This window comes from Lingula anatina, chromosome 10 (genome assembly GCF_051362555.1).
Source record: "Lingula anatina isolate TDL-2025a chromosome 10, LinAna3.0, whole genome shotgun sequence".
In the NCBI taxonomy this organism is placed as follows: Eukaryota; Metazoa; Brachiopoda; class Lingulata; order Lingulida; family Lingulidae; genus Lingula; species Lingula anatina.
The window spans coordinates 13,280,703-13,305,304 of NC_141776.1; the positions used below are offsets into that span (position 1 = coordinate 13,280,703).

The 24,602-nt window shown below is 35.4% G+C and overlaps 1 protein-coding gene and 2 long non-coding RNA genes across 4 annotated transcripts in view; 2 read left to right on the forward strand and 1 right to left on the reverse strand.

Moving 5' to 3' along the window:
• The window catches only part of LOC106167660 (ubiquitin carboxyl-terminal hydrolase 9X-like), a 45,935-nt gene that overhangs the window by 18,703 nt on the left and 2,630 nt on the right, over window positions 1-24,602 (forward strand). The window contains exons 29-55 of the mRNA XM_086996676.1: window positions 240-333; window positions 499-645; window positions 965-1,175; window positions 1,532-1,653; window positions 1,931-2,047; window positions 2,219-2,397; window positions 2,684-2,857; window positions 3,206-3,347; window positions 3,633-3,810; window positions 4,157-4,283; window positions 4,745-4,885; window positions 5,245-5,369; window positions 5,634-5,809; window positions 8,044-8,135; window positions 8,481-8,622; window positions 8,904-8,997; window positions 11,066-11,220; window positions 11,405-11,578; window positions 11,888-11,979; window positions 12,242-12,302; window positions 12,552-12,611; window positions 12,904-13,012; window positions 13,282-13,390; window positions 13,673-13,766; window positions 14,068-14,144; window positions 14,458-14,527; window positions 24,146-24,223. Of these exons, the coding sequence (XP_086852802.1) occupies window positions 240-333; window positions 499-645; window positions 965-1,175; window positions 1,532-1,653; window positions 1,931-2,047; window positions 2,219-2,397; window positions 2,684-2,857; window positions 3,206-3,347; window positions 3,633-3,810; window positions 4,157-4,283; window positions 4,745-4,885; window positions 5,245-5,369; window positions 5,634-5,809; window positions 8,044-8,135; window positions 8,481-8,622; window positions 8,904-8,997; window positions 11,066-11,220; window positions 11,405-11,578; window positions 11,888-11,979; window positions 12,242-12,302; window positions 12,552-12,611; window positions 12,904-13,012; window positions 13,282-13,390; window positions 13,673-13,766; window positions 14,068-14,144; window positions 14,458-14,527; window positions 24,146-24,223 (3,340 nt within the window). The remainder of the gene's footprint in view (window positions 1-239; window positions 334-498; window positions 646-964; window positions 1,176-1,531; window positions 1,654-1,930; window positions 2,048-2,218; window positions 2,398-2,683; window positions 2,858-3,205; window positions 3,348-3,632; window positions 3,811-4,156; window positions 4,284-4,744; window positions 4,886-5,244; window positions 5,370-5,633; window positions 5,810-8,043; window positions 8,136-8,480; window positions 8,623-8,903; window positions 8,998-11,065; window positions 11,221-11,404; window positions 11,579-11,887; window positions 11,980-12,241; window positions 12,303-12,551; window positions 12,612-12,903; window positions 13,013-13,281; window positions 13,391-13,672; window positions 13,767-14,067; window positions 14,145-14,457; window positions 14,528-24,145; window positions 24,224-24,602) is intronic.
• Window positions 14,746-23,483, reverse strand: LOC147759622 (uncharacterized). 2 transcript variants are annotated; one of them, XR_015331293.1, is made up of 3 exons: window positions 23,388-23,483; window positions 16,273-16,356; window positions 14,746-15,995 (listed from the first exon to the last, which is right to left on the reverse strand). It is a non-coding gene; the product is annotated as an uncharacterized LOC147759622 (long non-coding RNA). The 2 variants fall into 2 exon arrangements; XR_015331294.1 differs by having other exon boundaries at window positions 16,264-16,356.
• On the forward strand, window positions 17,875-20,808 carry LOC147759623 (uncharacterized). Its single transcript, XR_015331292.1, has 3 exons — window positions 17,875-18,157; window positions 19,565-19,657; window positions 20,065-20,808. It is a non-coding gene; the product is annotated as an uncharacterized LOC147759623 (long non-coding RNA).

The window sequence follows — 24,602 nt, forward strand, 5'->3', positions numbered from 1 at the left end:
TTTATATAACCCTGTCAGATGATTAATTGTAAATTAAGGGAAATTGTACATTATATTGGAAAGATCTGGTAATTACAAATTTCAGCTGTTACCTATTTCCAATGCACACAAACACTTGCAATGTTTCATCTTAACCTAACATAATCGTAATTTTAAGGACTTTTCAGGGAGGAAAAAAATTCACAGGTCTTGAAAAATTCATGGAAAATTGAAAATATTTATAATTTCTCTCTGCCCAGGTTGCTGAATTATGCTTACACCCAGGCCCAAGCTCCACTGCCAAATGCTGAGGTGTTGTTGAATAATGAGATCCAGTGGCTGAAGAGAGTTAGGGTAAGTTTACATAAGGGAATATTTATGAAATGTTTTTACAACTGGTTAAAATTGAGGTGAAGGATTTTATTTCTTCTGGCAACTTTAAAAAGAGGGGTAATTTTTTTTTCCTTGAAAGATAGAAGAATTTATGATTGATACTGTAATAATAATGTCACATTTCAGGATGAGGTGTTAAAAACAGGGGAGGTCCCAGTGGAAGAGGCTCTCCTTGAAGGTCATCTGGGGGTCACCAAGGAACTGATTGCCTTTCAGCCTGTAGAGAAGAAATATAATATAGGAGCTGAAAAGGGAGGGGCTAATCTCATCAAGGTAAACAAGAAAATACTTTGAAGGACTGTAGTTATATTATTTTGTGATTTTTCCCTGTGGCACATATTATTTGGTCTGCAAGGCATTTACCACTTCCAAACTAATCTGGTTGTTTTGTTTAAAGGCTACCATGAATTAGTATAATGTGTTAAATGTGGACGGCATTTTGTCGGTCCTAAGTTAATTAAAATATTTCAATGTTTAGACTGCTTCTTATTTGTAAACCATTTGTTTTTTTTGCTCCTCTTGCCCCTTTTGACATTTCCCTGTCTCTTTCGTAACTAATTATAAGTATCATCATCTTCTTTGTACCAACTAGGAAATAGTAGAAGACTTCATTTTCCCTGCCTCCAAGATAGTACTCCAGGTGAGAAAGTTGAATGGGGAGCTTCCCTCAGAACAAGCCATTCCTGTGTGCTCTACCCCCCAGACTGTGATTGCCGCCTTTGACCTGCTGGTCGCGCTGTGTACGGGCTGCGTGCAAAACCTGCAAATGCTTGCAGAAATGCTCACGGACATGTATTACTCAGGTAGGCATTAATTGGGCATTTTCAGAGAGGGTTGCCCCAGGGTGGTCATTATGTGTACATAACATTTGTGCTCACTGTTATACAGGAATTACTGCCTGTCTAGTTGTGAGCACATTTCTTTAACTGGCCTTGAAGTACAAGTCTTACCTTTGTGTTTATATTTAGAAGTCTTTTTACAAAATACAATTTTGAGATGAAAGGATTACATACCAACTTCAACTTCACTATTTCACAATCACAATACCAAAAAAAATTAATACCAAGGAAGGGAATGAGTTGAAGATCTTTATAATGACAAGAGATCAGCTGAGGACCTCATTCTTATGACTCCCCCCCTTATCTCTCCCTCTCTCCAGGCCATGAACCAGCCCTGACAGAGTGGGAGTACCTGCCTCCAGTAGGGCCACGGCCATACAAAGGTTTTGTAGGCTTGAAGAATGCTGGAGCCACATGTTATATGAACTCTGTACTACAACAGGTGAGTGTGGCAGTGAAACATGAAATTTGGTGAATTGATGAAGAAGTAAAGTGTCCAGAAGAGATGTATGGGTGGTGTTATTCAATATGAGAACTGTTAAAAGTATAGGGCATAGGTGTAAGTTCATATAAATTGCTTTGCCAGAATAAAGCACTTTATGACGCACTCAATCAAGAAGATGTGTGGTTTCAAATCAGATTTTGCAATGTTAAGATTGTTGTGCCTTGTATTCTGTAAAGCATACAAAATATTAACTTCATCCTCTCTGTATTTTCAGTTATTTATGATTGACCCAATTAGACGAGGCATTCTGGCTGTAGAGGGCGCTGTGGAGGAGTTAGAGGAAGAGGAGACGGAGGAGAAGCATGACAATGAGGTCACATACTACAATCAGGTAAGGTCACATTTTGTAATATGAGACCACATACTATAATCAGTTTAGGACACATATTTGATGTGAGGAGCCACAGTATAGTTTGAGGGCAGGCACTACAAAATTAAATTAAGAAGATGAAAATGTGTTATAGAGGTCAGTCAAGTTATGTATATATTATATGTGTTGCAGAGTAACCAAGAAAGCAATGAGGAGGAGAGGAAGGATGAGGAGAAGTCCCCATCTAACAAGGAAGATGACCGTAAGAGCTACCACCTGGGTGTGTGTAGACAGGTCCAGATGATCTTTGGTCATCTAGCCTGCAGCAAACTACAATATTATGTGCCCAGAGGGTTCTGGAAACATTTCAAGTGAGTGGACTCTGTGGTCTTTACATTTTACTGCTGAGCTAGAAGACTGGTAGCAATAGGTTTAGAGTTTGTAGCTAAATTTTGAGTGTAATTTTGTAAAATTGCATAACCTTGAGAAATAAATTTATAAGTCAGGTAGTCAAAAGTTTTGGCTTTTTTGGACAAGAAAACACTAAAACTTGAATAAGGATGGAGTAACTGAAAACATTTAAAAAAATTAAAAATTGTCCTATGAAAAATTTAAAATCTGATAATTTTTGAACACAATTAATTTTTTTTCCTCCAGGCTGTGGGGAGAACCAGTTAACCTACGAGAGCAGCACGATGCATTAGAATTTTTCAACAGTTTGGTAGACAGTCTAGATGAAGCTCTGAAGACAGAGGGACACCCTCCCATACTGTCCAAGGTGCTGGGAGGCTCCTTTGCTGACCAGAAGATCTGCAAAGATTGTCCACATAGGTATGTTATGAATTGTGTCTTCATTGAACCTGGCAGTATTGTCCACATAGGTAAGTTCAATGTCTTAGACTGGCAATTGTGGGCATGTTAGCACATCAGAACATTTAAGACCAGACAGGTGAATATTTTAGACATGTTGGTGTAGATTTAAGACTTGATATGTGCATGAGTGAAAGTTTTCAGGTTTATGCTGATTTCAGGATTATCAGTCTTCATTTTGATCATTTCTTATATCCTCTAAATGAAATCAGAAATTGCAAGCTGCCTTTTCTGGTTTATTGCCCATAGATTATTGTGCTGTAAAAACCAAATATAACAATGTTCAGGTCAGTGCTGCTGTTATTCCAGGTATTCTCGTGAAGAGTCGTTCACCACACTCAACGTAGACATTCGCAACCACACCAACTTACTAGAGTCCCTGGAGCAGTATGTGAAGGGGGACCTGCTGGAGGGTGCCAATGCCTACCACTGTGAAAAGTGTAATAAAAAGGTCAGTGTTGCAATGTATGTTCACTGTGTGCAGCTATGGCCCTTGCCTCCCTCTCTCTCTCTCTCTCTCTCTCTCTCTCTCTCTCTCTCTCTCTCTCTCTCTCTCTCTCTCTCTCACACACACACACACACACACACACACACTATCACCTCACTGCCTATGTTCTCCATCCTGCCTCTGATCTCACTTTATGCACTATACAGTGGAAATTGGTCTATGGACGTCCTCTGATTTCTTCCCTTCAATGTTTATATATATCTATGATCTGTGATTTCTGTGTTCCAGGTTGACACTGTCAAGAGGCTGTGCATTAAAAAACTACCCAGTATATTAGCTATCCAGCTCAAACGGTTTGACTATGACTGGGAGAGGGAATGTGCAATCAAGTTTAACGATTACTTTGAGTTCCCAAGGGAGTTTGACATGGATCCCTTCACAGTACTAGGGCTGGCAAAAATAGAAGGTAAGCACTGGCAAGGTCTATGTGAAAATACAAATTTTATGATAAATCACCTGTAAACATAGACGTAAAGAAATAAATATTTATTTCTGACCTGCACAGAATCAGGAAGAGCTTGGGGTTTCTTGCAGTGCAGGTCCCGGACTTTCAGTATCTCCAAAGTTTTCCCCATGAAGAGTGATATAGTGTTAGCAGCTTGATAAATATATCGCATTTCATTGGTGATTGTACAGAATAGCTGAAAGTTGGTACAAATTACAAGTTGAAATTATTTTCAGACCTTGTATCTTCCATTTCCAATAACCATTTACCTCATTGCTTATAACTGACTTATACGGACCTATTTCAGGTGAAATGATAGAGGAGGACATCACAGACCTGACCAAGACACAGTGTACAAAGTACAGACTGATTGGGGTGGTGGTCCACAGTGGACAGGCCAGTGGTGGTCACTATTACTCATATATATTACACAGGTGAGTGGTCACTATACAAAGTACAGACTGATTGGGGTGGTGGTCCACAGTGGACAGGCCAGTGGTGGTCACTATTACTCATATATATTACACAGGTGAGAGGTCGCTATGTGAGGTGGAATTATAGATAATGTGATATGTTTAGTTTTCAAATGAACAGAAATTACATCTGCTACAGCTAGACTAGTTCAGTCTGGCTAGTAACTTAGAATAATCCCTATTAGGCCGATAGCAAAACTTTATCATTTATTGAAGATTAATCAATACTTGTCTCCTAACCTAAAGTTTGATGAAGATTTTCCTACAATTTTGGTAGACGGAGAAATAACTTTCCCACCAAATATACCCTAAAAGGTACATAAAAAGTTTGCAGCCTTGAACAGTACTCATACTCATAAACTCGTAACTACAGTGATATCTTCTATTACTCATTAATCACTGTGGTACATTGCTATCTATAGGGCTGGCTCAGAGCAGGCTAAATGGTACAAGTTTGATGATGGAGAGGTGACAGAGTGCAAGATGGAGGATGATGAGGAAATGAAGAACCAGTGTTTTGGTGGGGAATATCTGGGTGAAGTGTTTGACCACATGTTGAAGAGGTAAGTAAAAACTATATGGAGAATCAAGGAGTGGTGTAAAATGCCAAATGGAACAAGGAGATATCTTTTTTTTTTTTTTTTTTTTTTTTTTGTACATGAGAAGAACCTGTGATAAATATAAAAATAATAATTGCTGATTTTGTTAAGAGGGAAATAGGTTTGTATGCATTCCTAGTTTTCAGTCTGTTTGAAAATAAGATTTGATGAAGTTTAGTAAAACCTGATAGTGATGGTTTAGAGGTTGAACAGTTCAAGATTGCATCTCAGCTTTTAGTTTTGTACCTGCCCAATGATTCCTGCTGATATCATGGTATCAATAAGTACTATATATCTAACCCATTCTTGACTCTCAATTCCAGAATGTCATATAGGAGACAGAAGAGATGGTGGAATGCCTACATATTGATATATGAGAGGATGGACATATCATATACCTCCCACACTGACTTTGACATGAGCAAGAGCATGCAGGATTTAACCATAGGTGAGCTGATGGAAATACTGATTATAAAAATGTACAGTTTTATATGTTATTGAAGTGTTTTATTAATGAAAAATTTTTTTCTGGTTCATTTTACAACTGCCATTTTACAAATATATGATTTTCAGTTCAGGAGATAGGGTATTTATCACAACTTTTTGTCTAATGATGCTTGAGAGTCTGTGCTAAAAAATAAAAATAAATAAATTAAAAAAAAAAAACTTCTCAAACAGCAGTCATCTTTATTTATGTGTTATATATTTGCAGAAAACAAGACCAACCAAGTGACCATGCCTACTGCAATAGAGCGGTGTGTAAGGAAACAGAATATCCAGTTCATGCACAACAAGAACCAGTTCTGTGTGGAGTATTTCCAGTTCATGAAGAAACTGCTCACCTGTAACCACTTGTACCTAGCCCTGCCACCGGGGATGGAGAAACTGGTGAGTGGCTTCTCCAGGGTTCTCCCCAGGCCTTCATAGCGTATCGGCCCCGATACGCTATTTTTTTTGCCGATACGCTTCTTTGAACTCCGATACCCTTTAAGAGTGTGTGTGTGTGACCAATGCCTTTACTGCCTTTATTCCTGACAGTCGCGACGTAAACCGTAAAATAAAAACGATTGTGTGCGTACTTGGATCTCTTGTGTGCGCGTTAAGTTGTTTATTTTTGTTCTGCCTGGCGCAGTAATACAAGTATAACATCTTATGTTGAGGGCGCGGGACCTGCGTACTGACAAGTTTCGAATATCAACATCCGCTTATTAGTTTCGTCATCAATGTAATTCTGTGAGATTTGTTTGCTTTATCTATATTTTTGGAGAAATATAATAAATAGTCAATCCTTCATGTTATTTTGACTGAAGAATAGTAGCAGTCGTGATCATTTATAAATAAATGTATCCATGCGGCAAGAGAAAATGTCAGAAAAGATGCAACGCTATTTAATACAGGTCATGGTTTATGAGAAATTTGGAGCAAAAATCTTTTTTAAAAATCATTTTTAATGCATACTAACGTCTTTTTGTCTCCTCCTACACGGTACTGAAAAGAATGACCTACTTTTGGCACAAAACACGTGCAGTCACAAAACGAAGTCTGAGCAAACTTACCGCCAAGTTATGAAAGTGAACACCCTCCAGAACTTCATCAGACAAAATTTATTCACATAACAGGCTCACTACTGAATATTTATTTGGTTAAAAATCTACGTGCTCTAGAGAGACAGACCGTTACAGAAACAACACAAGTACTATGCTGGTTACAAAGCCAGATTGGACTAGATGAACTGGCTATATCTAGTTCGTTGTCCAGGCAACATACTGCCTGTCAATCAAATACGTTGTATGCTATCTAATCACTACAGAACGTGAAATCTTTGGGACTGAAGATCTTGTTGAAATATTGTTTATTTGCCAAAATATAACCTGAAATTTTGTATGATGTTTTCTTTAATGACTTTATCATCACCTATATTATTTACAGTTAAAAATTTAGTGCTGGAATATGATAAATTAACATTGCTGTCATATAACAGTGTGGTATTGATGTAAGGAAGAAATTAGTAATAACAAATATGAGAATTTAAATAAAAAGGGGAACTTTTTTATACTGATTTTATTTAACTCATATATTTAAGAAAATCAAACACAAGATAACCCCTAAAAAGTTAAATTGTTAACATAAATATAAGTAAAGTATTATAAGATGAATATTCCTTAATTTTTCATTGAACTTTTGAATATTTTAATAAAATTAATCTAACAGTACCCCCTCCCCACCTGCCACTCAGGGTATTTATATTTTGCTTTGGTTAAACTTCATGTGAATTTGTTATCAAATTGCAGAGATTTACAATTAGCAGACCCTGTACCCAAAATCCTAGGAGAAGCCCTGATTGAAACTTTATAATGTTAAATCAGACTTATATGCAAGATTAAATCTTCAAGAGTTCACAAGTATGAAAAAACAACTTTTTATCTGAAAATAAATCCACTTTAAGGTGCATTTTCCGGCGCATTTAATTTAATGTCTTGGCAATAAATGCATTAAATGTATGACTACACATATTTATTTACAAAGTTCAATGGTATGAATAGAAAAAATATTAGTTTTGTTGGACAGGTTGGATTGAAATTCGGACAGGTGCTCATAAAAGTTAGTGTCTAGCCCTGATTTTCCCGCAAAATTTGGTCCTGCAAGTGGGCTATGTGTAACGATTTAATGACAGCTTCAGATTGCATGGGATTGCACCCTTTTTGCATGAAATAATGAAAGTTTTTCCTCCGGAGGGCACATCCCCGGACTCCCCCCCCCGCCCCCCCCCCTCCCCCCCCCCCCCCCCCCCCCCCCCCCTTTGTGCCTCGCTTCGCGAGCTTCGGTACTCTTGCGTAAAAAAAAAATAAGGGCTATTTTCAAATCCTGGGGAGAACCATGCTTCTCTGATGTTTTTAGTTAAACCATATAGAATTGAAAAATACTACAGCAAAATAATGATTTTTTTTTTCAGAAAAATAATAATAACATTTTCCAATTTTTTCCAAGCAATTATTTGTTTAGAATCTATGTTATTTTTCTCAAGTTAGCATAGTGAAAAAATGAAGATTGGAATGAATGTTTTTCATTCTTTGTTTTTTAATTGTCTGGTTAACAATTTCAAGTGTTTGTTCCTATTTTAGTCTCCAGAAGCAGAAGAGTTAGCCATGATAAGCATCCAGGTAGCCTCCAAGTTCCTGTTCAGTGTGGGCCTGCACACTAAGAAAACACTGAGGTAAAGATGATTATCTTATAGTGCTTTAAGAATGTCTGTTTTCTGTACATGTGTGTAGTGAAAAGTCCCACAGAAATGTTGTATTGAGTTGTCAGGTATGATAAAGTGTTTGATATGAGATTCACGTTGTGAGTTGAATTTTTTTTCATTGATTGATAAGTTTTATAAAAGAGCAATGAGGGTGCCACTGAGATGTTATGATCTTTTTGAAAAAGATGAAAAATAAAATGAAACTAATAAATTAGTATCAAACATTTCGACCTTGGTGGAACTTGAGTACTTGCCATAGAGCTGTTTCTTTAAGATATGCCTCTGTCTAAAAATTTTTTTTAAAAAATTTTCCAGGGGTCCAGCCACAGAGTGGTACGATGCACTCAGTATACATCTCCGCCATAGCAAGAATGTGCGCAGCTGGTTTGCCCACAATGTACTCTTTGCACACCCGTCAAGATTTGCTGAATATCTCCTAGAATGCCCTAGCTCAGAGGTAAGGGGAAATAGCATAATTTATCTATCATGCATCTGTTGTGTACAAATTTTCTTTACTTTAAACACTCTAGTTCAGAAGAAAAAGAAAACAAATACAAAGTGGATGAGAATTTGGATGCCATTTTTGACTCTCTTGAGTAGTAAACCATTTGATGTGTAAATTATAGAAAAAATTAATATGGGATTTTTTAAATGAAAAATTGAATGAATAATTTAAAAAGGTTAAACAGTTACTACTCATGTATTAAATTTATTCTAACATAATTTTCTGTTCCATAGGTTCGTAATGCATTTGTGAAGATTTTAGTGTTTGTGTCCCACTTCTCTCTACAAGATGGCTCCACTCCACCTCCACTCATACAGGGACTGTATGGTGAGTTAAGGAAAATCAATTTGTCATGGGATTGTACTGAAATGCCCATTTAATGAATGTTGTTGAATGAAGACCTTTTTATGCATAACATGGCAATAGTGCATTTTTAGAGTCGATGTTTGCATCTTTTTATGTCAGGTAATCTGATTTATTGACAATAGTTTATAAACAGTTTTCCATGTCAAATTCTTATTATTTCAGCCTACCAATTGTTTTATATTTTATGTTAAGGTATTAGGTTTTCAAAGGAATTAACTTTATTTTTATGTACAGACACAGATGTGTCTGTACATATTGCCATCGCCTGCGTCTGTCGTCGCCGATACCGCCGATGGCGATGGCGATGCCGATGCCGATGCCGATGCCGATGCCGTGCACTTTCCTTGTAAACACGATAAGTGGAGGGCAGTTTTACTTTTTGGCATTATATTTACAGAGCTGGTGAATATTCATAAAACGCAGGTCAAGTTCGAAAATCAGCATGATCGGGCCATTATTGTAGAAGTTATGCTGTTTTTTCACTTTTCAGCATATTTTTCACATTTCCTCAGATTCAATTCTTAGGCATGTTAACAGTCTCATTATTAAACTAATAAGATACGTAAAAGTTTTTGTTTGACATTTCCTGCATCTTTACAACATTGTTAGTTGATTTTGTAAAAATGATGGTAAACTTGTTATCGTGTATTGTGTAATGAAGTTTCAAAAATGGAAATAAACTCATATCATTGCAGTTTGTCAGATTCAATCATTCACTATGTTCAGAATCTCAGAATGGAAGAAATTGGACATTTAACACTGCTTTATTGATATTTTTCCCATCTCATCAATTTTCTTAGTTGATCATATAAAAATGGCAGTAAACTGTTAATTTTGTTTTATGTTAAAAATTGTTAAAAATGGGAAAAAAAACATTTCAGAACAGTGCTGTCTTATTTACATTTTGGCATTTTCAAGTTGTGACTTTGAAGTTCCATGGGCCTGAAGACCTTTGCTAGTCACATTTTCTGAATATCCATGATACTAATATTTTATTATTAAAAATTGATGGTCATTATGCTGTTAAACATTATGTAATATTGCATCAAAATTTGAAAAAAACCTACTTTGGGCACTGCTCCCATGATGACCATTTAAGAAAAACCATGTCACTTACTGTTCTCAAACAGTACAGTAAATATGTACAGATGTGTCAAAAATGTGTCTGTACATATTGCCATCACCTGCGTCTGTCTTCGCCGTCAGCGCCTTCACCGCCGTCACCAGCGCCTTGCACTTTCATTGTAAACATGATAAGTGGAAGGCAGTTTTACTTTTGGGCTTTATATTTACAGAGCTGATGAATATTAATAAAACGCAGGTCAAGTTCGAAAATTAGCATGATCGGGCCATTATTGTAGAAGTTATGCTTTTTTTTCACTTTTCAGCATATTTCACATATTGGCATTTTCAAGGTGTGACTTTGAAGTTCTACATGCTTGAAGACCCATGCTAGTCACATTTTCTGAAAATCCATGATACGTATATTTTATTATTAAAAATTGACGGTCATTATGCTGTTAACCAATATGTAATATTGCATCAGAATAGAAGAAAACAATTATGGGTGCTGCTGCCATGATGACCATTATTGGAAAACCATGTTACTTATGATTGCCAAATGTTCAAAAAAAGAAACACAGGACTAAAATGCAGCCTGGGTTGGAAAAGTAGTCTAATTGGCTTCTTTTTCTTTAAGTTATACATTTTCAAAGTGTGAACTTGAACTCCCATGGGCCTGAAGCCTTATGCTTGTTACACGTTTTACTTACATTGGTATTACCTGTTGAGCATAATTAAAATTTGATGTTGAATTTGCAGTTTAACATAATGTACTTTTGCATCAGAATTGAGAGTAGCCTATTTTATGCATAGTTATTTCCTGCTTTTTGTCTGTACATTTGACAGCTTTGCTGCCTTGTTGAAAGTTAAACTCATCTTCTCTATGCTCTGAAATTTTAAAATGCTGATGGTATAACAAGAAGTATCCCCCCACATGATTTTACCTTACTTTCACTTTCTATTTCAGCTGCTGGCCAGCCTGCTGACCCCGGGTCAACCTTGAGTGACCACATTCTGGTGGCCGTTCTGAACCTACTGAAGAAGGAAGTCTCTGAACACGGCAGGCATCTCACACAATATTTCCATCTGTTCTTGATGTATGCCAGTCTAGGAGTTCAGGAGGTATGTGTATGGAAGTGCTGCGGTGCCCAAGAACCTTCTTTATGAAAATAGTCTGAGATCAAAATATTTCATGTTGATATCTGACTTGCTCTTCCCTTTCAGGCATGCACATTCGCGCGCACGCACACACACAACATTAATTATAAATTTCAATAATAGTGATGTATCTCCACCTTCATTTCAGAAACACCAACTGTTGAAGCTGAACGTTCCAGCCACATTCATCCAGGTGGCGCTAGATGAGGGCCCAGGTCCACCTATCAAGTACCAGTATGCAGAACTGGGCAAACTGTACGCCGTTGTCTCACAACTGGTCCGCTGCTGTGATGTGTCAAGCAAGAGTCAGTCTTCAAATAGTGTAAGTATCAGCTAAAGAGGTAGATATAGTTGTCTTCGTTGATGTAATTTATTAATCAGAGAGTATTGCAGACTGATAGTTTTCTCTGGATTCTTCGTAATAATTTGTCTGACAATTTTCATCTGTCTGCAAAAAATTTATGTTCTTAATGTTTAAATTATATTTTTTAATGATTTGTATTATGATAAGTACCAGTTTTGTTGCAGTAGATACAGTTTCAATATCCTAATGCCATGCTTGGAAGTAGGAAACGAGTATCCCGATGGTTAATTTTTTGGCTGATTCTCCTGAGTGATTTCTGTATTCTAGGATCAGCAGCCTATGCCCAATCCTCATGGCGACCCCTCTCCTCTCATGCCTGTACAGCCATTAGTGTCAGATCTACTGTTTGGTAGAACTAGGTGAGTATGTGGGCACATACTGTAGGAGGTTAATCACAGGTTTGCTTGGGGAAAATTATCTGGCACCAAAATGTCATGATTTGCATTTCTCTCTAAATATTTTTTACATACGCATGGCCACCATATTGAATATGTTAAGTGTGAGGATCACTAAATCGTTGTCACTTCAACTGCATTATAGTGAATTTCATAATAAAACAAACTTTTAAGTGTTTGTGTTCCTTTCGAAATCTGATGTTGATCTGGAATTTTATTTTTTCAGTTATGTCAAAAAATTAATAGAAGACTGCAACAGTTCTGAAGAAACAACAAAACTATTGAGGGTAAGATGAGGTTCAAGAGTCAGTCTCATTTCTTAATAGAAAAAAACCTCTTGGTTTATTATTGCATAATAATAATAATAACAATTTGAAAGAATGCCCATCCAGTCTTATAATAGTGAGACCTTAAGTAGACTGGATGGTTGTCTGCTTTTATGCCTTCCTTTAACCAATAATGTATTACTATGTGACATTTTGTGATAATTGGTTTATGTCTGGTAAATTGAAGACTTGTGTGTTTTTCTGTTTCAGTTCTGCTGCTGGGAGAACCCTCACTTTTCCTCCACTGTACTCAGTGAGTTGCTGTGGCAGGTAGGTACTAAAACAACGGGATTAAAGATGACAGGGTAGTTGTAAACAGTTGATGACAGTACATTTCCTTCGTAACCCATCTTATGAAAACCTTTTTGGAATTTCTGATTTTTGCTTTTATCAGTTTGCGGAATTTTCATATGAAAGTGTTTCGGCTAAAATTCATAGCTGTTTTACCTGTTGGTGTGTATTGACATGTAGCTTTCTAATTTTATTTCATGCAATGTCTTGTGTATAGTATAATATATCATACATTAATGTCTATGAAAGACCATATGAATGTTAACTCCAGGTGGCCTATGCGTACACCTATGAACTGAGGCCGTATCTAGACCTGTTACTACAGATGTTGTTACTAGAAGACTCCTGGCAGAATCACAGGATACACAATGCACTCAAAGGTAGGCAGAAAATTTACAGTGACCGTTCAAAGGTTAATGACTATTTTATATTAAATAAGAGGTTGGAAATGGGCTGAAATTGTAAATCTGTGTAATATGTTAGCAGAAAATGTAGTCAATTTAAGAGCTTGCAGCTGACCTGAAAACTTAAACCCACATATTATCAAGAGGAAAAGCCTACTTTGTTGCCAGTCGGATTTGTGTAGCTTGTCTCTCATTTTGTAAAATGATTTGATACAATAAATTTATATTCCTGTTTCTTATTTCAGGAATTCCAGATGACAGAGATGGCTTATTTGACACAATACAACGCTCAAAGAATCACTACCAAAAGAGAGCATATCAGTGCATTAAGATGATGGTGTCTCTATTTATTAAGTAAGTCTGTGCTTTCATTTCCATGTAGTTGCAATTTTGTTAACTAGTCAGAACATTATTAAGATAATTCACACTTCTTCACTCTTAATTCAAAAGAATAATAAGTTCAAAGCTTTGTTGAAATGACTATATGCCTATGGACTGAATTTAGCCTCTGAATGTGATATCACATAAGTACTGCCCCTGTATTATAGTTACAGTCATTATTCATGAAGTAAATTAAAGTGAAACAAAATAAAGCAGATGAATTTCACAGCTGTTATTGGTTTTCTTCACCTACAGTTGTCCAGCAGCAGTGACCATGCTCCAGAACAATGGAGAAATCAAGAGGAAGTGGTCGTGGGCCGTGGAGTGGTTGAATGACGAGCTGGAGAGGGTAAGTCAAACAGGATTGTACGTCTGTGTAGAATTGTGTAGAAATAGGCGTTTTTTATAGAGAAAATGACAGTTTCATGTGTGAAAGATTTCAGGATTATGCCCGATTTCAGGATTTTCCATCTTCAATATATGTAATTGCACTTTTTCATATGGTCTAAAAGCGATAAGAAATTGCAAGCTACATATTCAACATTTTCAGTTTTTACCACTTTCACCCAAGCAGTTTACTTCATAAGGTAGTAAATTGGATTTAAAAAAAGAATATGTGTGGTTATATTTGCCCTGTGTATTATTTCCAGAGGCCATATGCTGGCAACACCCAGTACACATACAACAATTGGTCGCCACCAGCACAGTCCAATGAGACATCTAATGGGTAAGGACCTGGACACTTCATAGCAACATCTGTCTTTTAGGCTGTGAACTCATAGCTTACCAAATGATAAATTTTGGGGAGTAATTGGGGTAGTAAAAAATGAAAAAAGTCTGAAGTTAAAGTAAATCTTGAGCTGCATTCAATTACAATGTTTATAAAATGCTAACTTGTTCATTCTGTTTTTCATGTTCGCTTAGAGTGGAATGCATTGTATCTGTAGCTTCTTTTAAGTCTATAAAGTTTCACAATCTGTAACCAAAGTAATTCTTTTATCATTTGATGTTATTTAAGATGCCTTGTTCTATGACTGTAGGTATTTCCTAGAGCGTTCTCACAGTGCCAGGGTAACACTTGCCAAAGCCTTCGAGTTATGTCCAGAAGAGGTAAGATCATGATGAAAATAGGTTACATACAATTTTCTTAATCTTCATTTTACTTTGTTCTCTGAATTTATTTATTCAGTTTACTATTATTGTTATGTCCAGAATAGGTTAGTCTCTAATTACAAGGGTTGACATGAATTACATATTCATTCATCATTCAAACTAGTACTTTATTTATTAATTTTCACAATGTTTTTGGAATTAGAGATGTTGTTATTTATACTAGGTACCGGCAGCCATTTTTTATTTCAATATTTACGGGTATAAACAATGCACCAAATGAAAGAACTTTGGAAATGATGTACAATGATGCTTTATTTGACTCTCTAGCACCAACAGTTCCCGAGATATGAGCGATTAAAGTTTTAGTAAAATAGACGTTTGAGGTTAATAGAGATTCCGTCATTTTTTGCCATTTTACAGACACTCTGTACTGACCAAAAATGATATCAGTAAGTATTAAAGTAATGCATTACTAACAACTATATACATAGAAGTAAAATACATCATTTCATGTTGGAAAAAATAACCGTTCCTGAGATACTCTGCAAAGAAAATCCTAGTTTGTATCAAGCGGCCATAATAAAACAATGCTGATTATTCACATACAAGCAAATTGATGCATTCATTATTTGTTATTCTACACGTAAATGCTGACAATTTTTGTTTTAAATGGCACAACTATATACAGATATCATGTCCAATTTTTTTCAAATACACTGGGATAATACTTTTTCTATAAATAGCTTGCAAAATTAGAAAAAAAGCCAATATCGCAGATGGAATTTCTACCATTGCATTTACTTTAACTGAATTGCAAAAGTAAATTGATGATAACTCAGTTACCATTCATGCCACAGGCTTGATCTAGGTATCATTGGAAAGCTAATAACCTTATCTTTAACAATATTGTATTTAGAAAGTATTTAGATAACATAATTTTTTCAAATGGGCAAAACACAGTATAAATACCCAAAAAATCTACTTGCATTCAGTAATTTGACTGTCCTGTTGATTTATTATGCCAACATTTCTTATCCAGAGCAGTCTTACTTTTATTTCACAAGAACTCTTATTCTTTGCAATGCATAAAACTGCATTTCATTGCTATAACATAATGTCTTTTTGTATTTTAAGTACAGTATCTGTAAATCCTTCAAGATAGGAATTTCCAAACAATGACCAGATAATGTTTTCAGTTCAAGGTCCCATGCAAAGACATATATTCAGTCTGTGTCTTCTATCTTCTATTTTTTGTCTTAGACCCCACTTGAAATAAATTTCCTTTCCTCTCAATTCAAATAAAAATTAAATTTAATAAACAGCCTTTAATAAGGCATAAATCTTTCTCAACACAAACAACTGGACACGATGCTTGTTTGTACAATGCACAACAGAGGGATCCGGTCACCTTCCATGTCCTGTCACGCTGAAGATTTTTTTTCCAATATATGGAGGTAGTCGTCATCTAAAATATTTGATCAAAGGTTTTCACACGTAAAAACAATGAGCAGTTTCACAAAGCATTATGTTGTGAGAGTAAGAAATGTCCCAATCTATAAAATACTAAATTTTCTAAAATTAATTTTGATATATTCATACAATATTTTAATAAGATAATTTCCCTTTTTTTAATTTTAAGAATTATGCTAAAATTATAAGTTTCTTAAATATTTCTTGATATACAGCAGTAAGGCCTAAATTATTGCCAATGAGAGCTGAATATGTAGGCCTACCATTACTACCTATTCAACTGATAATTTCTTCAAGCAATTCACACTCATTCCAGCTTGTGTTGGGGCTGGCCATTCCCGAGTTCTGCTTGTGGTCTAAAATGGTAAACAACACTGTCAAAATATATTGCCTTGAATAAATGAATTGAGTGTTTGCAATTTTAAACAATGAATAAATTATAGCATCAGTTACTTCCTGTCAAATACGATGTCTTTTATTATCGCTCTACTAAAAAAGTCGTAGGCCTATAATCGCTCACGATCGTGTGCAGTAGAAAATTAATTATCTTCAAAAATATGAGGCCCTAAGTCCTTAAATTAAATCAGTACAATTTTTAGATCATATATAACACTAGTATAACAGAAACGTGTCACAATTTTTATGTACAGACACAGATGTGTCTGTACATATTGCCATCACCTGCGTCTGTCGTCGCCGATGGCGATGCCGATGGCGATGCCGATGGCGATGGCGATGCCGGCGCCGTGCACTTTCCTTGTAAACACGATAAGTGGAGGGCAGTTTTACTTTTTGGCTTTATATTTACAGAGCTGATGAATATTCATAAAACGCAGGTCAAGTTCGAAAATCAGCATGATCGGGCCATTATTGTAGAAGTTATGCTGTTTTTTCACTTTTCAGCATATTTTTCACATTTCCTCAGATTCAATTCTTAGGCATGTTAACAGTCTCATTATTAAACTAATAAGATACGTAAAAGTGTTTGTTTGACATTTCCTGCATCTTTACAACATTGTTAGTTGATTTTGTAAAAATGATGGTAAACTTGTTATCGTGTATTGTGTAATAAAGTTTAAAAAATGGAAATAAACTCATATCATTGCAGTTTGTCAGATTCAATCATTCACTATGTTCAGAATCTCAGAATGGAAGAAATTGGACATTTAACACTGCTCTGTTGATATTTTTCCCATCTCATCAATTTTCTTAGTTGATCGTATAAAAATGGCAGTAAACTGTTTATTTTGTTTTATGTTAAAAAAATTGTTAAAAATGAAAAAAAAGACCATTTCAGAACAGTGCTGTCTTTGTTTACATTTTGGCATTTTCAAGTTGTGACTTTGAAGTTCCATGGGCCTGAAGACCTTTGCTAGTCACATTTTCTGAATATCCATGATACTAATATTTTATTATTAAAAATTGATGGTCATTATGCTGTTAAACATTATGTAATATTGCATCAAAATCTGAAAAAATCTATTTTGGGCACTGCTCCCATGATGACCATTTAAGAAAAACCATGTCACTTACTGTTCTCAAACAGTACAGTAAATAAGTACAGATGTGTCTGTACATATTGCCATCACCTGCCACTGTCGTCGTCGCCGTCACTGTCGCTGTCACTGTCGCCGGCGCCGTGCACTTTCCTTGTAAACACGATAAGTGGAAGGCAGTTTTACTTTTTGGCTTTATATTTACAGAGCTGATGAATATTCATAAAATGCAGGTCAAGTTCGAAAATCAGCATGATCAGGCCATTATTGAGGAAGTTATGCTATTTTTTCACTTTTCAGCATATATGCAACACTGTAAACACATTTCAAGGAAAATCGATAGGCCTGTTGTCATGAAACTCACAGGAGTAATCGATCTTACTATAACCAAGGAGTTATAACAGAAGGAGATTACACGCGTGGGGGCGGAGCCCGTATTACGGTCTCTCATTGGTCGGAATGAATAGAACCCAGAGAACAATGGATGCCTATCTCTGTTACGCTTAATTGGTACTCTCGTTTAAATCTCGTTTGTCAGAATAGATGCCTTCGTCTGTCGTTTGGAGAGGACACAAACAGAAACGCAGTCAAAAGTTTCTTAAAATGAGAGAATTACAGAATTTATATGATATTACGTTGGACAAGGTTTTCAAAAAAACAGGTAAGTGCTTTTAAATGCATAACTACACGAAATATGAAGATAAATTGCAACTTTTATGTCGTAGGGTCTCACTGTGTAAGTGTCCAGCTACACGTTGATCTCGCGAGGTGGTGTGTGGAGAATAAATATTGCACGAAAAATATTTCCCACTCATAACAAGTGCCTATAAATATAGTATCAGATGAAGAAAGTTTGGTCTTTATACAGTTGCAATTGTTAAGTAATTTGTGGCAATAGCAAAGAATAAAACTTAGGTGCACTTTCAGTAGCCGAATAACAAGCAGATGCTTAAGCCGCCATCTTGTTAATATTTCGAAAAAAAATTACTCCAAAAGACATTTTCCTCCTTCTTTTTGAAACTTTTGTCACATGACAGTCATAAAATTTAACTAATTGTTATGTATGCAACACACTTGCTTGAGCAGTATTGTTTTTTTTTGCGATTTTACATGTGGTCTAGCTTGGATACGACAATTGACAATTTTCATGAGTTCCGATCAAAAAGTGTTACGCTTGTTACGGCCAAAAGCCTTACCGCTTTTTGTACTTTTCAAATGCAAGATTATAAAAAAAATTGGTGTGTTTAGATTCTTGAACATCTTGGTCGTGGCGTGGTATATATTGCATGGATACTGCTCCAATATTTCTTGAAAAAAATAACCTGATTTGTTCAGAATACCAATTTTTTACTCTAGTGTTATGGGTAAATGTACCATTTTGGCCTTTACCTTTTTCATGTTTAAATCTAAAAAGACTTATCATGACAGTTGGTCATCATTTTTCTTCTCACCATGGTGGGTGGCTTTGGAGTGGTAACTTTGTTGTTAAAGTAAAGTGTTCAGTTTTTTTGACTGGAAAATTTTGCCTCCACCCAGCATTTTCCATCATGGCGGTCTAACAGGAAGTTTGACTTTATGGCATAGTTATTTTTAACTTATTTAGTCTTCTTTTTACATATATGTGTTTTAATTTATATTAAACCTTTGAAAAAAGAACACATATGAATCCTGGTGCTTTTAATTTAAAGTCTAAAGGTTTTAAGTTCACCTAGGCTATACCAATTACTTAACCTGTTATCTCACTACACATCTCCCTTTGAGTCAAGGTGTGTAAGACACACCTTACTGTGTAAGACACCTCTATAATTAAGGGGTACTTGCTTCTCTACATTAATTATACTTCACTACTTTGGCATGTTAGGTGGCAAGCTTGGATGTTTCTGTTCATTTTAAGAAAGAAGCTTTGCCTTGGTGGTTACAAAAGAATAGAACTCTATTAAGGTTTATTCATTACTTGAAAGTAAATATTTCATCTTGCAGTGTTGAAACAGAAATTCTCTCAAAATTGATAATGAATTTTACATGCTTATCTTAACACTACTCAAGTTTTTTTTTTATTCTATTATAGATATGGGAGAAGGCTGCATTGAATACATGAATTATGGTCAGGCTGGAAAAAATTAAAAAATGTCAATGAAAAAAGGAGGTCTGCGTGTCTGGGGTAAGTTACTTTTGTCATAATGCCTACGATGCATTAAACATTCACTAACAACAGTACCCTTTTTTAAATTTTTTTCAAAATACAACAACCTTGGGCATTTTCCTTTTAGCAACCAGCCTCTCTGAAATCCCCTTTTTGTCCTGTCAGAAGAGTAGGAACAAGGGCGGATTTAAATAATTTCTTGTAATAAGTACAATTTCTTTCAATTTCTTGGGGTTACTAGCTTGTGATCATGAATCTTGATATTCTATATAAATTTAGTTGTAAATTGTTCATTTATGTGGTGAACATTATTTCAGTCAAGTCAAAACAAGACACATTAAACTTCACTGCGTAATTCCATAATGTCTTCATGGATACTAGTAGTTCATAATGCTATTATTATGTTTTTTTTTTCTAACCTACAGGTTTCTCTCTTTTCTGAGTGGCATGGCATTGGCAGGCAGAAGAAAAGGCCCTGAAGAAATTCTCACTTGAGTTGTCCTTTTTGGAGAAGAAACTGGATAAGACTGGCCAACAGAGATTGCATTAAATTAATAGTGCTCCTTCATGACATTTTAAAATATTTTCAGTCACCTAACTGACTCTATACCTTTCAAAAGTTGACATAAATTTTATGTTACTGTCACGTGGAAAAAAATTCAAAACCTATATATAATTTGTTGAGTGCCATGGTATAACAGTCTACTTGATTGCCAGTAAAATTTGGACTGTTTCAGTGAAATTTCTTTAAAGCAGTCACTTACTGGCCCAGTTAATTTTTTCAGCTGTAACATGTACTCCAGTTCATTTTATAAATGTTCTTACTAAGTGTTGTCTTGATTCATAATAACCTTTTGAAAATCCCATGTTTTTTATCCTATTTGTAAGAATTAGCCATTTTATCTTCTTTTTTCATTCAGCCCATTAGATTCTCAGACCTTGCTGGCCTGTGAGTGGAATAGTATCTGGCACAGACTGGTATCAGCAAGTCAGATAAAAAAGAATATAATTATTTCTATTTGCACGGTTGAAAAAAATGCCAACATAGACTGCATAAAACTGGAAAACCATAGCAACTTAGTCATTCTTATGACTTCATTAATTACTGCTTACGTGTAAAATTTTGTTTTTGTTCTTCTATTGATATAATAAAATGGTTTTACTCATGATGCTTGAGTATAGAGTTGACTTAAAAGATATTTTAAGTTAATATAGTAAATAATAGTTTGAAATTCAAAATTCTCATCTTTATTTGTTTCACTTTAAAGAGCTCAGTTAATACTAAAATTTCTGATATATTTTGCACATAAATATATTTATGAATGAATAAAAATAATTCTTAATGTTTAGCACTGTGTACTTGTTTACCGACAAATATGAAGTGTTAGTATGTGTCAAAATAATCCTGAAAAAAAGGGAGATTTCCAAGATAAAGAAATTTATAACGAGTATTTAGTAAACTGCCATGTCGTGGCATTGCCTCAACCTTTGATTAAAATTTCACTTTAATGCATTATGATATTAAAATTATACCGAGTGAGAGAAAAAAATACTTAAAGAAATTTAAAACCAGTCACAAAGCTTAGGCACTGTCTCAATGTATATGTTTATGGGACCCAAGGGCAGGAGGGTCCAAACGTTTATGTATTAATATTATGTTCTTTGGCAGTGAGGACAGACGTTCACTTGAAAGTCATTTTTACAAACCACAGTTGGGACGTTTTCTTTTGACTTATCCTTGGTGATTTTTCACTGTGTTGTGCAGAAGAAAAGCCATCTATCACCGACTCAAAAAAACTCATGGCGACCATCCTCAGTCACCACCTTATAATCGCTTTCTATGATATCGTTCCCTCCCAGCACATCGTCCAAATAACTACCTGTGAAAAAATTCGTCAGCATACAGCGCCGCTTTGACACTACTGATCTCGAACTCTAACGCGAAATAACGCATATGAAATTTATCTCCAAGCTGAGGAGAGCGACGCAGACGAAACCTTGAGACCGGAGCCCCCCCGTAGCTAGCTCCGCCCACCGTAACAGACATCGGACAATAGAGAGGCTTGCGTGTAATCTCCTTCTGTTATAACTCCTTGCTATAACACAGGTCAAGTTCGAAAATAGGCATGATAGGGCCACTACTTTGGTAGTTATGCTGTTTTTTCATTTTTCAGCATATATGCAACACTGTAAACACAATATACGAAAAACAGATAGGCCAATTGTCATTAAACTCACAGGAGTGGTCATTTTTGCTAAAACGCAAGTTGAGTTCAAAAATCAGCATAATCGGGCCATTATTTTAAAGTTATGCTGTTTTTTCACATTTCCTCAGATTAAATTTTTAGGCATGTTAACAGTTTCAATTTTTAATTAATAAGATACGTAAAAGTGTTTGTTTGGCATTTCCTGCATCTTTACAACATCATTACTTGATTATGTAAAAATGATGGTAAACTTGTTATCGTGTATTGTGTAATAAAGTTTAAAAAATGGAAATAAACTCATATCATTGCAGTTTGTCAGATTCAATCATTCACTATGTTCAGAATCTCAGAATGGAAGAAATTGGACATTTAACGCTGCTCTATTAATATTTTTCCCATCTCATCAATTTTCTTAGTTGATCATATAAAAACTGTAGTAAACTGTTAATTTTGTTTTATGTTAGAAATTGTTAAAACTGGGAAAAAAATTTCAGAACATTGCTGTCTTGTTTCCATTTTGGCATTTTCAAGTTGTGACTTTGAAGTTCCATGGGCCTGAAGACCTTTGCTAGTCACATTTTCTGAATATCCATAATACTGATATTTTATTATTAAAATTGATGGTCATTATGCTGTTAAATATTATGTAATATTGCATCAAAATTTGAAAAAAAAAACTATTTTGGGCACTGCTCCCTTGATGAACATTAAAAAAAAAATGTCACTTACTGTTCTCAAACTTACAGGAAAGAAACATGGGACTAAAATACAGCTTCAGTAGGCAATGCAGTCTGTTTGGTAATTCTTACTGCCAGTTAAACGTTTTTTTTTTTTTTTTTTTTTTTCACATATTTTCAAGGTGTGACTTTGAAGTTCCATGGGCTTGAAGACCCATGATAGTCACATTTTCTGAAAATCCATGATACGTATATTGTATTATTAAAAATTAACGGTCATTATGCTGTTAACCATTATGTAATATGGCATCAGAATAGAAGAAAACACAATTTTGGGTGCTGCTGCCATGATGACCATTATGGGAAAACTATGTTACTTATGATTGCCAAACTTTCAAAAAAGAAAAAGAAAAAAAGAAATACAGGACTAAAATGCAGAGTTGGAAAAGCAGTCTAATTGGCTTCTTTTTCTGGAAGTTATACATTTTCAAAGTGTGAACTTGTTACACATTTTACTTACATTGGTATTACCTGTTGAGCATAATTAAAATTTGATGTTGAATTTGCAGTTTAACATAATGTACTTTTGCATCAGAATTGACAGTAGCCTATTTTGTGCATAGTTATTTCCTGTTTTTTGTCTGTACATTTGACAGCTTTGCTGCCTTGTTTAATATGGACACACTAGGAAAGCTCTGAAGTCCATTGTTTGCCTGAGGCCTCGTCCGTAATACGAACCAAATTCACTCAACTTTCTTTACCCCAAAACCACATGCATATTGACGTCGTTTGGACATATCTTATATATTTCGTCAAGAAATGCCAAAAGCAATGTGACTGTGACTAGATTAGGGGGTTTCTTACCTTTCATTGTCCCTAAATTAGACAAGTAGACACAAATTTTATGATAAAAACGACAGAGGAGCTTTCGACACGCTCTTCGTGGGCGCAGCCATGTTGTTGACGACACACGGGTTGATATCTTTGATCACCTGGAGAATTTGCACCCGTGGATTTGTAATTTAGTTTCGAATATCATTAAAATCTACAGAATTTGCACTTTATTTTGATATATAGTTTGTGGGGGGTAAATAATTTGCATTATATAAATATTTTAGTTTTTCTTTCGACAAATCTTTAAAACTTACCTTTTATTGTCGACTTTTATCATTTTTCCTTGGTGGATATTTTCGAATGTTAGTTCGTTGGCTAGCTCTTCTTTTCAGCTTTCGGATGACAACAAAAACATGCGTGTGCAAGTAATAGCGGAAAATCCCCGAGACGTTTTCTAATGCCTTGTCGAGGAGCGCATTTGCACCTAAGCCGCTGCTGTGCTGTCAGCAGCTGTACAATTCAGCTAAACTGCGCGCAACATGTTATTTACATCTCTTATAAGACTACGTTTTTTAATGTCAAACCTAGCTTTGTTCTATATGATTTGAAAGAGCAACACCTGACCTTTAAAATGTTATAAAATTATAGGGGGTTACTGTTAAATTTGATACTGAAATTAAACCTTGAAAATGACCTTTTTGGCCCTTTCAAGCAGGTTTTTCTATGCGTTATATGCTTGCTGCCGGTACCTATTTATACTAAGATCTCTTAATTTTGTAATCATTTAGGAGGGTGAAGAAGCTGAGAAAGACGGATCTCAGTCACAGCGCTCTGATGACACTTCCTTGAATCCTGGCCATTCTAAGGTAGTGTGATGGTGCTACTGAGAGCGCATTCAGAACAGCAAACTAACAGGTCCGCGGATTGAATATGGCGACCTTCTTTTAATATTGCTGCTTAATTCCCGATTAGACACTGAATAGATTCCCCATGGGGATTACGTAACAAGCATTCAAGTGGGTCGGCCATATTTGATTTGCAGATCTGTTACTCCACTGTCCTGAATGTACTCTGAGGCTCAGTAAAACCTCTAAAATGTATTATGAATTTAGTCCAGGCTGAATTAGATGGAATTGTAATATGGTCATAATGTGTAGCCACAGCACCCACTTTGTTCATGAACAAACACAATATTTTAACAGTAGACATGGACAGAGATAAAGTGACAATTGCAGGTAGGTAAAT